The sequence below is a fragment of the Salvia miltiorrhiza genome, chromosome 1 (genome assembly GCF_028751815.1).
Source record: "Salvia miltiorrhiza cultivar Shanhuang (shh) chromosome 1, IMPLAD_Smil_shh, whole genome shotgun sequence".
NCBI classification, from domain to species: Eukaryota; Viridiplantae; Streptophyta; class Magnoliopsida; order Lamiales; family Lamiaceae; genus Salvia; species Salvia miltiorrhiza.
Window position 1 is genome coordinate 63,245,998 of NC_080387.1, and position 18,873 is coordinate 63,264,870.

The 18,873-nt window shown below is 36.5% G+C and overlaps 2 protein-coding genes across 2 annotated transcripts; one reads left to right on the forward strand and one right to left on the reverse strand.

The window, feature by feature from the left end:
• Window positions 1-12,259: 12,259 nt before the first annotated feature.
• LOC131003130 (uncharacterized) lies at window positions 12,260-16,800 on the forward strand. Its single transcript, XM_057929608.1, has 2 exons — window positions 12,260-12,374; window positions 12,796-16,800. The coding sequence occupies exon 2, from the start codon at window positions 12,853-12,855 to the stop codon at window positions 16,582-16,584; it is 3,732 nt and encodes a 1,243-aa protein (XP_057785591.1). The 5' UTR covers window positions 12,260-12,374; window positions 12,796-12,852; the 3' UTR covers window positions 16,585-16,800.
• Window positions 16,801-16,825: 25 nt separating this feature from the next.
• On the reverse strand, window positions 16,826-18,263 carry LOC131003531 (protein ROOT PRIMORDIUM DEFECTIVE 1). Its single transcript, XM_057930040.1, has one exon. The coding sequence runs from the start codon at window positions 18,125-18,127 to the stop codon at window positions 16,862-16,864; it is 1,266 nt and encodes a 421-aa protein (XP_057786023.1). The 5' UTR covers window positions 18,128-18,263; the 3' UTR covers window positions 16,826-16,861.
• Window positions 18,264-18,873: the final 610 nt, after the last annotated feature.

Here is an 18,873-nt window from a genome sequence, read left to right on the forward strand (position 1 = left end):
CGCAGAGTGTCTGTTAGACTAATCATCTGGCCGTCGTCCGTGGATATAGGAAAGTATTTTTCGAACCACGTAAAAATCCTTGTGTTCTTTATCTGCTTTCAGTTATTCCTTATTTGCATTAAATTCGTTTACAACTAAAACTGACTAACTGAAAAGAGTAACTAATGATTTTATCAAGTGACAAACTTTTCTAAGGCTATTGACACTAAGTTTAAATTTCCGCTGCTGAGTTATTAATCTAGCTGATCAATCAATTGATAGTCAGTAAGATTTATAACTCTACTCTATTTTAACAAACTCTATACTGAAGCCTTACGTGGATATCAGTTAAAGCTCTGTGTTTGATTGAAATCAAAATACTGAAAACATTTCAGTATCAGTCTACAACCACTTTCCAACTGAAATTTGCTTTGTTTGTTTTCCGCCAAAAATAGCCTACATATGTATTCCCACCCATACACCCTCCAGGACCCAACAAGAAGTTTTTTCCCACCAATTTTTCCTTCCCCTGTTCTCTCTTTTCTCCCATCAATTTTTTCACTAATTTTCTCATTTTTTTTTCTCTCTCTCTCTTTCTATTTTTTTATAATTATTTTAGGCAAATGTGCACATTAGGCCCTAAACATGACACCCCTATAGCTTTTACCCACCAGGGTCGGTCAAGGCGCGTTGACCTCCATGAACTTTCGAAAGAAGGGTGCAAATAACACCCCGCGTTAAACAGCTGTTTAACTTTAAATTTTTTTTTCTGGTCATCTTCTTCGATTGAATTTCTTCAATTTTCCGACGACATTCATCTATCGGAAAACACAATCCCCATCGCTTCCATCTCCTTCCACGACGAAAGCACGATTCACTGACCACTGCGGGAAAACTGACCACGAAAGAAGCCTCGATCCTGGCACATGGATGCCGCGGTGGGTGGAGTTCTGGAGCGGCGCCGCCGTGGATCGGCGGCAGAGGAGCTCGAATTCGTCGTTGGATAGGTACATCGACATGTCGAGCTCCGAACTTTAAATCGAAATCAAAATCTATGAGAGGTTGAGATTGCCGACAACAATGGCGTCGTCTTCCTCGCGGAGATGCAGAATGGTCGTACGGCTCACAATGTGTCGTTTTCCTCGCTCCAGAAGAAATTGGATCGGTCGCTGCTCGCTGGTATTCGCGTCGGATTTATGAGGAATTTCATCAGCAATTTGCAGGAGGTTTTACTGGGGAAATCGACGGCGAATTTTTTGAGGAGAAGCCTCAACGCCGGCACGTGGACGCCGCGGTGGTGGAGATCTGGAGCGACGCTGCCGTGGATCGGCAGCGGAGGAGCTCGAATTCGTCGTCGTCGCCGGATAGGTACATCGACATGTCGAGATCCGATTTGCCGAAGTGGGATGGTTTCGCCGAAAAATTGAAGAAATTTAGCTGGAGAAGATGATCAGAAAAAAAAAAAAAAGTTAAATGGCGTTAAACGGCCGTTTAATGCGGGGTGTTATTTGCACCCTTCTTTTGAGAGTGCAGGGAGGTCAACGCGCCTTGACCGATCCTGGGGGTAAAAGCTATAGGGGTGTCATGTTTAGAGGCTAATGTGCACCTTTGCCCATTCTTTTATAACAATCGTGAAATTTGATTCATGAAAAAAATATTCGATATGTATCTTAAATTTAATACGGTATAAAAATCTAAAATATTTTGTTTTCTTTTGACATTAAATTTTTACTTTTCACTTATGTTTGTGAATGTAAATATTTATTTATCTAATAACTACTCTCTCCATCCATGAAATCTTGTCCTAAATTGCCGTTTTAGTCCGTCCACAAAAAAATGTCCTAATATATTTTAGTAATAATTTGTGGATCTCTTGCTCCACTCATTAACATGTGAGCCTCATTCTCCACTCACGAACTTAATTAATTTTTTCCACTTTTCTTCATTTGTTGGTCTTATCTCTACTCAATAAATAAACATCACATTTTTTCTTAAAACTTGTACCTTCCTCCTTTAGAACAACATTTCGTGGACGGATGGAATACACTTTATACAAAATAAAAAAATTTATATTTTCAATATTGAATTTATTGAGTAATTGATGTGAATTATTTTATTTTAAAAATATATTTTAATTTTATTTATTTAAATATATAATTAAATTTTAATGTTCACCGTGCATCGCACAGATGGTCGTACTAGTAGATGAATAATTACACAGAGGGCTGATACTAATTATTTTCATGAAGAGGGCAGATACTAATTAAATACCAACCCCCCTATAAGTCAAGATTGGCATCAATGCGCCTTAGAGCATCCACAGTGGGCTTACTTGATAGTAGGGGACCACATTGAGTAGAAGAGGCCACAGTGGGGTTACTTGATAGCCTACTTGATTTTTATGGTTTTCATTTAACTTTAATTGCTTAAATTTAAATAACACAATTTAATTCAAATTTAAATTGCATTAATTTAAAATCTTACAACATAACAAAAAAAAAACCTAAAGACATAATTTAAAAATACTTACTTGAAGAAGAGAAAAAAAGAAAAAAAAAAAGTAAAATTCACAAACGGTCAAATGGACCGAAAAATAAAAATAAAAATTGGAATTTGCCAAAAAGTTGCCGTTTTCAAAATTTAAATTTTTTTTTTTAATAAGGGCGCGTGTAGAACACGCGCCATAATTTAAGCAAGATCATGTATACTCGAACGAACGAGTAGCCTTCGAATAGGCATGCCTTGCATTGAGTTACTCGAATAAGGGCCATCGAATTGTCCAATGCGGCTGCTCTTATACGCCTTATACAACAAACATTTTCGGTTTCACGAATTAATCTGGTAAAACGAGTCAAATAATCATTATACCTACCTTAATTATTTGTTTTGACAAACAACAATATGAAAACAAATGGGGGTTTACCTTTTGCAAATTCATTTAAAACCTGTCAATTTATCCAACATATACTTTTTCTTTTTTCTATTACTACTTACTTCAAAGCAAGTTCCGTCCATTAATTGTTAAATTTATCTCATCTTAGACTCCCACTGTATAATCCAGTTACTCAAATAAAAATTTGAAATTACAGAATGGGTTCAATCGATCTAACCATGCAATTAAGTCAATTTGTTGACACAAATTCTCCGTGCGAGAAAAATGTTTATAATTAACCTCAAATATTATACCCTAATCTTGTTTATACATACCTTGATAAGCATTAATTTATCCAATGACAAAAACTTAATACCAGGGGGGTGCGTTTGTCTTTTATTCCTTCAAATAGAGAGATAATATATGAGGCATAAATGTATTATTTAAAGTGAGGATTATGTTTTTTATATCTTATTTATTTTGAATAATAATATATCTATCTCAATGTAGGTGGTATAAAATTATAACATTTCCCTTAAGTATAAAATTATACTTTGCCCTATGATGCCCATAATTTTATACGGTTTGGTTAAATTCTTTATTACGTCAAAGCAAATAAAGTATAAGGTACTCCTTGTGCCTATGACATTCACCAAAAGTATGACAATTTCCTTCTTCAGGACATGCATCCCACTGTATTTTTTACCTTTATAAATACTCTTTATTTACAAAAAAAAATCACTCGTCGCTTACACTTGATCCAATCTCAATCACCTATTTCATACAATGATAAGACTTTTTCTCCATTATATATAATTCACCAAATATTATATTAAAACCTATATCGAACTAAATTGTCATAATTTTCATGAACAAAAAAAATTAAAAAAAAAAATATTTATTCCTTATACCTCAAAGCGAACACATTTTCAATGTTTAAGGTACATAATGAACTAACATGCACCTCTCAAAAAAAAAAAAAATGAACTAACATGCATATATAAAAACGGAAGATATAACCTAGTTTGACAAAAAATATTTTGTGCTTCCACCAGCATTCCAAACTCCCAAATTAATGAGTCAATAGAGCGATGTTTGGCTTATTGTATAATTAATTAAAAATAAAGAATATTAATTAAATGTGAATAAGTAGTACTCCCTTCATCCTCATAAAATGTATTTAATTTGTTATTTTCGTCTGTCCTCCTAAAAGGTATTGGATCAATCTATTTTTAACAAGTTTTTTCACTCATAATAAAGTGTAACATTTTCTTTGCTCACAATATATTTTACTACTATTTTATTAAAATTCATAGTACTACTACTTTTTACAAGGAGCGACGAAGTATTATTTAGAAATGGTTGATGACCAGCGATTCAAGTTGCAGTCTTGGGATTCTGTAAGCAGTGACGTGCAATTGACTTTGTCCAAGTCTTTGCCATTTAAATAATTTTCGATCACAACTTTTCTGTCTGTTATATTATTATATTCTTTTGTACTTTTCCACCTGATCTCATGCTTATCATCTAATGATCTCATTATTCAACCAATTAATTCTTTTTCTTTCACAAATTATACATGTCTCGTCTTTGAGAAATTTGATGCTATTTTGATTTACGTCAAGAAATGAGAAATCTAAATTAAAATTTGGTATAAACGCATGTTCCAAGTGTTAAGATATTGTAAGATAATGCATAGCTATCTAATAACTATGGTATGCCCTAGTATACCTATATATACAGATGGTGATTCAAATAAATTTTTTCACTATTCTAATAGTACCCCAATATAAAAACAATATAATATTATATATATTATTCTCATAAAAAAGTATTAGTATAAAATAAATTAAACATCATTATTTAAAATAAAATAAAATAAAATTATATATATATATATATATATATATATATATATATATAGGAATTGGTTCAATTGAGATTTATATATATTTTGAGATTTTGAGATAAATGAACATATAAGTACATTTTGATGAACTTGTCAATTAATTTTTATGAACGCGCGTTGGTCTGGGGTTCAATCCCTACAAGTGGCGTGTTTTTTAAATAAATTAAATAGATTCATATGTTCATCAGTTATATTGGTTATGTTCAAAGAATTTATTGATATGTTCATTTATCTCAAAATCTCAAAAAATTTAAAATCTCAATATAAGCTAACCCTATATATATATATATATATATATATATATATATATATGTATAAAGAAACATTAATCTGCCTAAAGTAAATCTGTTGAATATTTTCACTGAACCCATTACAATTTACAACACAGACAAAAATATCTAATAATCGATGTAAAGTGTTGAAGGCACAATAGTACACGATTCATTTGGTTGAAAGAATTGTAGCATATTACATTACTGTATTATTTTTCTTTGAAATCATCAGATATTTAATTATATAAAGTCTACCTTGACCGTAGTAATAGTCCACATCTCATAATGCTTCTTTGTATCATTGTACGACTAGTAGGAGGAGATACAAATTACAAGTCGTTTCGTTTGAAAAAAGAAAAGAACAACTTTCATGTATAATCACATAATTGATCATTTTTGTTTTTGTTTGAGGGGAATAATTGATCATTTCATGCATACATATTTTAATTTTAGATGACATAGTTTTTCCGATAGGAGCATAGACAAACAATGGCAGAGCCACATGGAGCTAGGAAAAGTTTCAGCCCCTACCAACATTTTTTAAATATCTTTTTATATGTTGTTATAAATTAATCATAAAACTATTAGCACCACCAAATTGAATCAAAAAATGATTTTTCAAAAATTCGAATTCGATATATTAAAAACAGAGTCAAGTACAGACTTTTTCTACCTACACCCTTCAAGGCAAATACACTGCTCCATATGTTCTTGAAAAATATTTTCCTTTTGCTATTTTGGTACTTTCATAAAAAAAAAAAATTATTTCTATTTACAAAAACTATACACAACATATAATCATCAATTCATCAGTTTATTTATCTATTTTATCGCACAGTGAGTCACTTTTTCTATTCACAATACAATTTAAAAAATTACTTAATCCGTGAAATTTGTGGTGACACGCGTATCATAACGTGTTCTACGCCGGGGAGGAGCATTCACGTAAACACAAACATTACAGCAATAAACCAACACAATAATTTAGTAACCCAATTCGGTGAAACACCTAAATTTGGGGATCTCGCCCTAGGAGAAACACTTCACTACCAAGAGATAAGTTACATAGAGGACTTACACAATAAGACTTCCTCCTATTAATCCCTCGATCTTCTCTTGTAGCTCAAGTTAATATTTTTCTTACGTGAATGGTAACAGAATATAAGCACGAACACATCTAGCCATAATCTTAACTGATTATACTTTAAGGGTATAAATGTATCACTTAAAATGGGAACCATATTTTTTATATCTTGTTTGGTTTAAAGGATAATATATATTTATTCACTCCTTATAAGATATATGGTATAAAACTATATCACCATTTCTTAGTTATAAAATTATCCATTTCCCAAGGGATAAGGAGCTACCCGAAAAATTATACAACTTGCCCGGATTTTTTCATACATCAAAGCAAACGAGATATAAGGTGATAAATGATCTTATCCCTTCCTTATACCTCAAAGCAAACACACCCTAACTATAAGGAGATTATAAGTCACAAAATTTTGGAGTCTCACAAATATAAAAGCTTGAAGTATATCTTCTAAAAAGTTACATACATATAGTAGTGTTCGAAGGAGCACCAACCACAACGGATAACAGTCTACATAATGACAATAACTAAAGAGTTCAAATATATTCTAAAATAACTAATTATATTATTAATATTACTTTTAATGAGATCGTTTCTCTTCTCACAATACATTCAATTATTTTTGTTGGGGTCCCGGATGGTTGACTGACAGGTGTATGGGGAGGGGGGAAATACACCTGTAGGCTATTTTTCGCAAATCAAACAAACTTAACCAAATTCAATATGAAAAGGTTGTAGACTGATACTGAAGGTAATTCAGTAAATTGACAGCAGTCGAACACTGGGCTTGACTGATATTCAATTAAGGCTTCAGTCTAGTTTATATAATAGAGTAGAGTTATTAATCTCTCTGACTATCAGTCATCAGTAAGATTAATATCTGAACAACGGAATTTAAACTTAGTGCGAATAGCCTTTAGAAAAAAGTTTGTCACTTGTAAAATTATTCTTTTCACTTTTCAGTTAGTTCAGTTCAGTTGAAAATAGTTAAACATAGAGAAAGGAAATAACTGAAAGCAAGTAAAGAACATAAGGATTTTAACGTGGTTCGGAGACATCTCCCCTACATCCATAGCCAGATTATTTGTCTGACAAATACTCTGGCTTATGCTTAGAGGTGCACAGCAAACCTACCAATCCACCAGGAATTGGATTTAACACTTAGCACGTCCTGACACCGTCATATCCAATCAGCTATGCTAAGGTAATTGGAGTCAGTTCCTTTAAGCTGAACTCCCTCTTAGCTTTCTAGGTGCCAAGGTAACCCAACTGGTTTAGTTTTAAACCGGTACTAAACCACAACCATAACTATTTAATTTTCTGGTACTACACAACAACCACTTGGCTTGACTGGTGCCAAGGGACCATCTGTATGGTTTGGCGGTACCAAACAACCGTTGAGTTCGGTCTTAGTCTCGAACTCTATTACATACTCTCTTCTCTCAGAAAGAAAAAAGTTATGTAATAACCAACTAGGATTACTGAGAACATGCTCTCAAGTAATCATCAATCTAGGCTAAAGATATATCTATTGTTTGCCTATAGATTTTAAGAGAGTTGTAATCAGATATTCTGATTGTATGATCTCTGGTTGCTCTCTTCTTCGATTCAATGCTTGTAGCGGTTGAGCTCGAATTGATCTTTCGATGTAGCTTTATAGTGATGATTGAATCGGATTTTCTCTCTCTCAATCCCCACTTTCTTGAGGTGTCCTCCTGAGCTATTTATAGGCAGCTCTAAAGAATAGATCCGTTGGTGGAGATCTCTTCTTCGAATCCTGCCGTTGTGAGATAACTTCTTGAATCTGCTCAGGTACTCTGTCTTCATTTCTCTTCGACGGATGGAGAGATGGCCTTCTTGTCCCTTGGTACAGATGCTGGAGGCTTTTACACAAAAGGGGAAACTCCGTCCTTTAAGGTCAATGCCTCTGACTTCTTCAAGTGTTGCAACGTATCTTGGAGGCTGTTCACGTGGCCTTCCCGACTTCAGTTGAGGTGAATGCCATGACTTGTGGATTCCTCAGTTGCTTCCGATGCAGTTTCTTTCAGTTGGGATATCTTTCAGTTGAGCCTGCATCTCTTGGTGTGTCCTGGACTTGTGCGCGTCCTTCAGTCAAGCAAGTCTTCAGTTGAGCTGACACCTTCAATCATCTTGTATTCTCTGTCCGGTCTAACTATCCAAGAAGCTCAAAGCACCATCAACTAGAATGTGTCTTTCAGTGATTTTGATATCATCAAAATATAGGGTTGGATATTCTTTCATTTCCCAACAATTTTATTAAAACTTCGTAACATATCCATCCTTCTAGCTAGGACTGGTGGGGAAGGAGGGAGTAATATGTTATTATGTTCTCGACCGAGACGACTTGTGCACACCCACAGGCCACAGGTAAAGAAAAGTGAGAATAATTTGGTGGGATATGTAACTGCTCCAACTCTGCATACATAAAGGTAAGAATCAACATGAAGACTTGGTCTAAAGCAGATAAATGTAAGTGGGCTTCTTGACCCATAAAGATTAATGATTTGTCTTCATTCTTTCCAAAAGGAAAATTCAAGTGATTAATTGTGTTATCTTCTATCAAAGAATTTCTTAGAAATTTTGTTTTTGACCATCCCACTACATTAAAAATCTGGAAAGCAACTCAAAGAAGCCTTCAACGGGGGACAACTTGCAAAAATTCTGAAGTAATTTAGTAGGTTAATTGAGATTTTATTTAGTTTAGGAAAATTAGGCATGACAGCTTGCATGCATTCTAATATATATATATTTTTGAGGGGGTATGCATTCTAAATTAATTTAGTAATAAGTTAAGGATTATGGTTTGAGAAAACGATTTTTAGAATTTTATAGAAATGTAAGTGACAGGGTTGTTGGACCGAATCCAATTATCCAATTAGTGGTGGCCTTAATTTATGAGGAGCCTAGTACGGTATGTATGTTTTTATTAAGTTGCATTCAAATTTGTATATTGATGATCTTAAAAATTCGTATAGAACCGTATCATGGTGAAATAGATCAAGATTCGAATTTGGGTTCAAAGTCATATTGCAAATTTGCAATGACATATTGGACATGCCTTCTAAAAATTGGCATATTGAATTATTATTATTATTTTTTTTTATTTTTTTTGATCGGACAAAGTCATGTTAGATGTTAGTAATTAGTTCCCCATCCACTCCAAGAACCACCTTATCTCTTCATTCACCAAAATCCACCTTATATAATCTCCAATTCGCTCCCAAGAGGGATCGAACCCGGGTCACTTCAGTTAAGTGAGGACCCGGTGGCCAGTGGGCTAAGCCCCCTGGTTATTATTATTATTATTATTATTATTATTGTTGTTGTTGTTGTTGTTGTTGTTGTTTGTTGTTGTTGTTGTAGTACAGAACATATTTATGTCCTAAAATAAATATTATATGTAGGGATTGGTTACAGAAATATTTTGACAATTGTTACATGATTTTCTATAATATTTTTCATGTTTAATTTATACTAATACGTCCATTCTCACGACGAACATAGAAATTAAAAAACATATTTAAATAAATAAATCAATAAAAATATTAAACTAAATTAAAATATAAACAAATACAAAATTTGTTTTAAAAATAAAATAAAATAATTCACATCAATTACTCAATAAAATCCTGAATTCGACAATGTAAATTTTCAACTCTGTATAAAGTTTAATTATAATTACAGTTATTAAATAAATTTAATTTCTTTATAATAAAAATTAGAATTACAAACTATTAAGTATTACGTGCCATAAAAAATAAATAAATATTTTCCTACACAAATATAAATAAAATTTTGAATTTTTTTTAATTAATAGAGAGAAAATAAAATATTTTTATTTTTATTTTTTTTCATAATTTATTCGTTTTAAATTAATTTTTGATGATTTTTATACCAAATTATATTTAAGATGCATATTAATTTTTTTTTCATGAATCAAATTTGATGATGTTTAGAAAATAATAAAAAAATAGTTGAAAAATTTGTGGGAGAAGACAGGGAATTTTTTATTTTATATATATATATATATATATATATATATATATATATATATATATATATAGGGAGAGGTTCAAATAAGAACCACTAAATAAAATTAGAACAGAGAACCATTTTAAACCATTCGATCATCAAGATCTATGGTGGATGCATCATCTTGGTGGATGAATGCAGATCCTGGGTTCGAATCCTGAAGGGAGCAAAAAATTTATTATTTTCGGATGCATTAAATTTAATAGCGAATGCATTAATTTATATAGTAGATGCATTGATTTTAATGGTTCTTATGTTCTCACGATAAGTGTGGTTCTCACTATAACCGCACCCTATATATATATATATATATATTCTAGATTTGGTTTTTTCAGGGGTAGGACCAAATGGCCGAATGGATTTAGTACAAGTAGCACTGGGTTGACTTCAATTGTGGAATTCGTCATGGGCATCAAGGGGCCCAAATAAAATTGGACCTAAAATTAGTCTATAACTATCCAAGTTGGATGATATATGGGCATAGTCTTTATTTGGGTTGTATTTAAATTTGGACCCATGATATTGAACCTCAATCTCAAGTTGGAGGTGAATGAATCTATTTTGGGTAATTCTATTCATAGCCCCCATTTTACTCATCATAACCCCCTATTTAAATAAATAATAAAAATAACTATGAATTTACTATTTTATCCTAAACTTTATAACCCTCTAAATTAAGAGAAATTATTTTCATAACCAAATTAAAAATTTCAAACTTTACTATAGCTCCCAAATCCCAACCACGCAAAGCAGATTCAATTCATCATCTTCAACTTCTTTCTCCTTCACCTCGTTTCCAGGTGTTTCTTTTTTTCCCTACAGATACTTTGCTTATCTCCATGGGAGTTTCGGTGTATAAGAAATAGAGTGTAAAACTATTCCATCTTTTCAATTTTCCTTCCCATGCTTTCCAACCCCTTCACTCGCAAAATCAACAAAGGAATAGCAGTTCAAGAAATTCCACACTGTTATTTCACAAAGGAATATGATGAATGCAGAGACAACAAAATCAACAATACATAATTCAAATTTCACATCAAAATACATACATGATTCAACAAAATGAACACCATCATTCACTCAGATGCCAAAGATTCAATTTTTCAGTCCTACACCTTCTCCTCCTGTTCGCCTCGATTGTGTCTCCCTTGCTCTTGGAAGTCGTTAGAGAAGTCGTGCAAATCACCGATAACAGCTTGAGAGCCGCCGTTAACCACCAGGAAGTCGTTTCGTTGCGGTTATACATAAAATCCCATCTCTTCTGTATTACAAGAAGTCATATAAAGAAAAAGGAAAAAAGAGATGACAATGGAGACAAGGTGAAATAAGCGAGACGACAATGTAAATTAAATTTAATTTCTAGTCATCTTAAAGAAAAATTTGATTTGGAATTTAATATTTTATTAAAATATTCCTTTTAATTTGGGGCTATACAATAAAGGGTAAAATAATAAATTTCTAATTAATTATTATTAATATTTTAAAACGGGGGCTATAAGGAGTAAAACGGGGGCTATGAATAGAATCACCCATCTATTTTTGATAAGTTTGTATCGAATTGATAACAAATCAACTACACTATTTTTTATGCATCTTGTTGGATGAAAAAGGTTGACATTATTGCCCAAGTTGGATTATATTGCTCATAGATACTAAACAACAAGATAAACATCATCGAATCACATATCCAAACTCATAATACAATGATATATTCATGCATGTATTTGTAACTTCAAATTGTATATCATTATGAATTTGGTCCGGATCTTAACTCATCTTATAGTGAGAGAACATCACAGTCTTGATGAGGGGGAAAAAAATTCATACGAAAATTTCCCTAATCCAATATTGGAAAGCGTATTATGTATCGATTTACTTTATGTAGCATCGATTTAATATGTGATAATAGTTCGACCTAATTTGAGTTATCTAATAGCACACCCGATTTACTCGGGCCTTACTGATAAGTAGGACATATATTTGGGGCCCAACCAAGGAAACTAATTCAATATATTCGGGCCGGGTTATACCCTATAAGGATCCGAACCAATTTAAGGTTTAAGTCGGTAGGGCTCCATTTAGACATTCGGGTATGTATAAAACAAAGCAGACACTACGCCCTTGCTAATTCGCATCGCGCTTCGAGCTCGACACTTCAGTGGAAAAAGAAAAGAGAAAAAATCCCAAAATCAGGTTTGCTCCAATTTCCCATTTCGTCGTCGAAACCCTAGGTTTATGCATGTCCGTATTTAGTCGATTCATGTTATTTTTCGATTTGAATCTCTGGTTTACTTCATTTCCTTTCCTCGATTGTCGATCAAATCCCTTTGTAGTTTCTTATGAATAATTGGTATTCCTTTTCTCGCATCTTTATCCTCTCAATTCTATCTTTCCGAGTAAAGAGAACAGTAATTCGAGTTAATTTCTTCGGTTTATGTTATAGGTTGTTGTTGCTGGTTAGTATTTGTGTGTAATAAGTGATTTCTTTTCGATTTAAGCATCTTCTTGCATCGAAGTAATGCATTTTCCTATTTATTTTAGTTTTAGGAGCTGTAGCTAGTATTTTTAGGAGGCTTCCTGTTTATAAGTAGCTGGTTTTGTTTATTTGCTGCAGGATTCCAAATTTAGGGTTTTATATTTTCAGCTTTGGGGGAGTTCGAGGATCAGAAAGATGGATGCCGATTCAGAGATTCAAAAGTTGAAAGAAGAGAGGCAAAAAATGGAGAAGGACCTTGCTGCACTCACTTCTCTAACCTTTGACACTGATCTCTATAGTTCGAACAAGTTTGAAGGCTATGAACAATCTATAGCTGTGAATGAGGATGAGGATAATGCGGATCCGACTGAGAATGAGATTGCTCGAAAGATGGCATCATTTACTGCTCCAAAGCAATATTTTAAGGAGCCTCTGAGATCTGGGGAAGAGGATGAGATGTCCGGGTTCAAGCAGCCAGGCAAGATTATTGATCGCGAAGATGATTATAGAAGGAGGAGGTTAAATAGGATTATATCTCCAGAAAGGAATGATCCATTCCTGGACAAGACCCCTGGTCCTGAAGTGAGGACTTATGCTGATGTCATGAGGGAAGAAGCATTGAAACGGAAGGAAGAGGAGGTGAAGAGGGAGATATCAAAAAGGAAGAAGGAAGAGGAGGAGAACAAGGAGAAGGAGAAAGATGTGGAGAAGCCAAAGAAGAGGAATAGATGGGATATGTCCCAGGATGAGAATGCTGGTGGTACAAAGAAGTCTAAGGCAGCATCTGACTGGGATATGCCTGACTCAACTCCTGGAATTGGGAGGTGGGATGCAACACCGACTCCTGGGAGAATTGGCGATGCAACACCCTCAGTCTCTCGGAAAAATAGATGGGATGAGACTCCAACTCCTGGACGCCTTAATGATTCAGAATCAACTCCTGCTGGAGGTGTTACACCTGGAGCAACACCTGCAGGAATGGCTTGGGACGCCACACCTAAGCTGGGAGGGCTAGCCACTCCGACCCCAAAACGGCAGAGATCGAGGTGGGATGAGACTCCAGCCACTATGGGTAGTGCTACACCCGGTGCAACACCTGCTGCAGCTTATACTCCTGGTGTCACTCCTTTTGGGGCTGTTGACATGGCTACGCCCACACCAAATGCCCTTATGCGAAGTGCGATGACTCCTGAACAGTATAATCTCTTAAGGTGGGAGAAGGACATTGAGGAAAGGAATAGGCCACTGACTGATGAGGAGCTGGATTCAATGTTTCCAGAAGAAGGCTATAAGATTTTGGAACCCCCTGCCTCCTATGTTCCTATCAGAACTCCCGCTCGTAAACTTCTTGCTACACCAACTCCAATGGGGACACCTCTTTATAACATTCCAGAGGAAAATCGAGGACAGCAATTTGATGTGCCTAAAGAGTTGCCTGGAGGTTTGCCGTTTATGAAGCCTGAAGATTATCAGTACTTTGGCTCACTGCTAAATGAAGAAAATGAAGAAGAGCTATCTCCTGAAGAGCAGAAGGAGCGTAAGATCATGAAACTCTTGCTAAAAGTTAAAAATGGCACTCCTCCACAGAGGAAGACTGCTCTGAGACAGCTTACTGATAAGGCCAGGGAATTTGGTGCTGGGCCTCTGTTCAACCGTATTCTGCCGCTCCTCATGCAGCCCACTTTGGAAGACCAGGAGAGGCACTTGTTGGTAAAAGTTATTGATAGAGTGCTTTACAAGTTGGATGAACTAGTTCGTCCATATGTTCACAAAATTTTAGTGGTCATCGAGCCTTTGTTGATTGATGAGGATTACTATGCACGTGTAGAAGGTAGAGAGATCATCTCAAATCTGAGCAAGGCAGCTGGGTTGGCCACTATGATTGCTGCAATGCGTCCAGATATCGATAACATCGATGAGTATGTCAGAAACACCACTGCAAGAGCTTTTAGTGTTGTTGCCTCTGCCCTTGGGATTCCCGCTCTATTGCCATTCTTGAAAGCTGTTTGTCAGAGTAAGAAATCATGGCAAGCTCGGCACACTGGTATCAAGATTGTGCAGCAGATTGCTATTTTAATAGGCTGTGCTGTTCTGCCCCACTTGAGATCCTTGGTTGAGATTATTGAGCACGGGCTTAATGATGAAAATCAGAAAGTCAGAACAATAACAGCTCTGTCTCTGGCTGCTCTTGCTGAGGCTGCTGCCCCATATGGTATTGAAAGCTTTGACTCTGTGTTGAAACCTCTATGGAAGGGTATCAGATCTCATCGTGGGAAAGTACTTGCTGCCTTCCTTAAGGCCATTGGTTTCATCATACCACTTATGGATGCTATATATGCCAGCTACTATACAAAGGAAGTCATGGTTATTCTGATTCGTGAATTCCAATCTCCAGATGAAGAAATGAAGAAGATTGTGTTGAAAGTGGTGAAGCAGTGTGTGAGCACAGAAGGTGTAGAGGCAGAATACATTAGAAATGACATTCTTCCTGAGTTCTTCCGTAATTTTTGGGTCCGGAGGATGGCCTTGGATAGAAGAAATTATAAGCAACTTGTGGAGACAACAGTTGAGATAGCTAACAAAGTTGGGGTTGCTGATATAGTGGGAAGGATTGTTGAAGACCTGAAAGATGAAAGTGAGCCTTATAGAAGGATGGTAATGGAGACAATAGAGAAGGTGGTCGCCAACTTGGGGGCATCCGATATTGATGCTCGCTTGGAAGAGCTACTAATCGATGGTATTCTTTATGCTTTCCAAGAGCAGACCAGTGATGATGCCAATGTTATGCTTAACGGTTTTGGTGCTGTTGTGAACTCCCTTGGCCAGAGAGTGAAGCCATATCTTCCCCAGATATGTGGTACCATAAAATGGCGGCTCAACAATAAGAGTGCCAAGGTGAGACAACAAGCAGCAGATCTTATATCTAGGATTGCTGTGGTTATGAAACAGTGTGGAGAAGAACAACTGATGGGCCATCTTGGTGTCGTCTTGTATGAGTATCTTGGGGAGGAATATCCAGAGGTTTTGGGTTCAATATTGGGTGCTCTCAAGGCCATTGTCAATGTTATTGGTATGACGAAGATGACCCCACCTATCAAGGACTTGCTCCCTCGACTCACTCCTATATTGAAGAATCGCCACGAGAAAGTCCAAGAGAACTGTATCGATCTCGTTGGAAGAATTGCTGATCGTGGAGCTGAATTTGTTCCTGCAAGGGAGTGGATGAGGATATGCTTCGAGCTCCTGGAGATGCTCAAAGCACACAAGAAGGGTATCCGTAGAGCAACTGTGAACACTTTTGGCTACATTGCTAAGGCAATAGGGCCGCAAGATGTCCTAGCAACATTGCTGAACAACCTCAAGGTTCAAGAACGTCAAAATCGTGTGTGCACGACTGTGGCCATAGCAATTGTCGCAGAAACATGCTCACCGTTCACGGTCCTTCCTGCGTTGATGAACGAGTACCGTGTCCCCGAGCTCAACGTGCAGAATGGTGTCCTGAAATCGCTCTCTTTCCTGTTCGAATACATCGGTGAAATGGGAAAAGACTACATATACGCGGTGACTCCACTGCTGGAGGATGCACTCATGGACAGGGATCTGGTTCATCGGCAAACTGCGGCTTCAGCTGTGAAGCACATGGCTCTTGGAGTTGCAGGTCTGGGATGTGAGGATGCTCTGGTCCACCTTATGAACTATGTCTGGCCCAACATTTTTGAGACGTCGCCACACGTCATCAACGCTGTCATGGAAGCTATCGAAGGCATGAGGGTGGCCTTGGGTGCTGCCGTCGTTCTAAACTACTGTCTGCAGGGGCTCTTCCATCCAGCAAGGAAGGTTAGAGAAGTGTATTGGAAGATCTATAATTCGCTCTACATTGGTGCTCAAGACGCCCTTCGTTGCTTCGTACCCCGTGCTCGAGGATGAGGAGAACAACGTATTCTCTAGGCCTGAACTGCATATGTTTGTCTGATCCTGCATTTTTAATTGTTGTAGGTGACATAATTTTACTAGCGGTCTTATGTTTTGCAATTACTGTATTTGAACGCAGCTTATGGTTTAATTTTTTAGGCCGTGTATAACTTTTTATATGTGGAAGTGGAACTAGTTTTGCTCGCATGAATAAACTCTATGATTCAAATCTCTGCAGCTTGTGAGGCAACAACGTAGTAAATATAGAGATCTATTGAAAACAATAACATCATCATTTGAAGTAACTCTGCAAGATTGGGAGGACAAAATCACCATCTTTAGCAGGTACTCTTCCATTTTTGTCTCGAGGAACAGCTTCTCTCTCCTCATCTTGGTCTTTCAGCTCTCTAGTATTACGACAACCCAACAACATAAGCTCTAACATTTTTCTTCGAACATCATAAACTGCATTTGCCTGAACCAAGCAATCTCCTTTGTAAGCTTCTCTGAGAAACACAATCTGATTCTTGCCTCTTGTAGCTACGTAGAAAATCCCAGGATGCTTCAAAAGGAGCTCGCGCACGTTAACCATAATCCCGAGATCTTTTTTAAAATGCGCCAACCTCTCCACCTCCATCATCTTCTCCTCCGTCAAGCTCAGGAGCTCGTGGATGATTCCGACCGCGCGCTTCTCGTACCGCTCGACTCCTCCGCACGTGCGAGCTCGGACGCGAACACGAGCGCTTTCGTAAGGCTTCATGTAGGAAAGCCGCTGCCAGTTCTTCAGCTTCTCCTTAAACCCTGCAACTATCTTAAACCCTGTTGGGAAATCAATGGGGAATGCATATTTCGTCTCGAATTCGCTCAGCCATTTCTCTCTGTACTCTCTCTCTCTCCATTTCTCTACCTCTGCTGTGAAGCTTACCTCCCCTTCTTTCTCTCTCTCGTCCCAATCGATCAATTCCACTATCTCTAAATCTACCATTCTAAATATCTCGGTCCGTTTCCTGATTATCGAATCCCTAAAATTTTCAGGTAACCCTAATTCCCTTCTCATCAATCTGATCGCGTGGATGTGAATTCTCCCATTTTCGGACATGGCTAGAATCTTTTTGATCTTAATCACGTTCGCATCTTCCATTTTAAGCAAGATCTCGTCTTCCAGCTTCAGCAATTCAACAAATTTCCAAGTGAATTTGCAGCACGCGTTCCTTCTCACCGGGTGAGTGAACGCCTCGAAAACGTGCGGGTATTTCCGGATGAGCTCGCCGGCGGTGAGGGTGTCGACGCCGGCGTGCGGGGCCCACCGGGAGAGGAGGTTGACGGAGACGAAGGGGCCGCGTTTCTTGGCGGCGACGAGGTCGTAGAGGCTGAGGACGAGGAGGAGGCGGCGGTGGTGGGAGGCGAGGCGGTCGAGCTTGGGGTCAAGGGTTCGGGTCTCTAGACGGGTCTGGGCTGTGTTGGCGGGCTTCTTGAAACGGATTTGGATTGCGGCGGTAAACGGCCCCCCGGAGAATGGAGAGTGCGATGCGGCGGCGATTTTGTTTAGGATTCTCATACCGCCGGAGCAGACACCTCAGGTTCAGTGTATGTTTGAATTTGTGCTGCAATGTATCCTTAAACAAAGGTTTTTGGCATTTGTTGGAATTCTGTGTTTTAATTACAAATCAAGTGCCACATAATATTATTTAAATTAAATCTATTTGATGTTTTAATATGATTGAATTGAGAGTCTTTATTGAGTGTAGTACAATTTAATCTTTTGATATTAATTTGTTGATTTTTTTAAAAAAATATCTATATATTTATAATTGCAACATAATTTTTAATTTTGTAAATAAAAATGTTTTTCTTTTGTCATAAAGGACGCTACAGTATGAAAGGACAATTTATTTCCATTACACATTGGTTGAGTAAGCTCCTTACTCAATGAAGTGGGGTGGGGGGATCACTTATGAATAAACACCCTATATTATGCTTACTCATTCTCTTTAGTTTTGATTTTTGTAATTTTCATTTAATTTAAAATGCACCAATTTAAATAACACAATTACTTCAAATTAAAATTTCATTAATTTCAAAAACCTAAAAAAATAAAAAAATTAAAGACATAATTAAAAATTACTTTAAAAAAACTAGTTAATTTCCATCACCCCTTTGTCGAGTTAAAATCGCTGCCACTCGATTCCTGTGGATTCTATCTATTCTGGTGTCATGTCGGAGGACTTTATGAATAAGATTCGATCGTCGTGGATCTCTGTTGAGGGCATTCTTTGTGTCGTACAACTTGATCATTCAATCGAG

What these genes read in the sequence shown, in the direction of transcription:
- LOC131003130 (XM_057929608.1), top strand. Translation starts at nt 12,853, where the DNA reads ATGGATGCCGATTCAGAGATTCAAAAGTTGAAAGAAGAGAGGCAAAAA.
- LOC131003531 (XM_057930040.1), bottom strand. Translation starts at nt 18,127, where the DNA reads ATGAGAATCCTAAACAAAATCGCCGCCGCATCGCACTCTCCATTCTCC.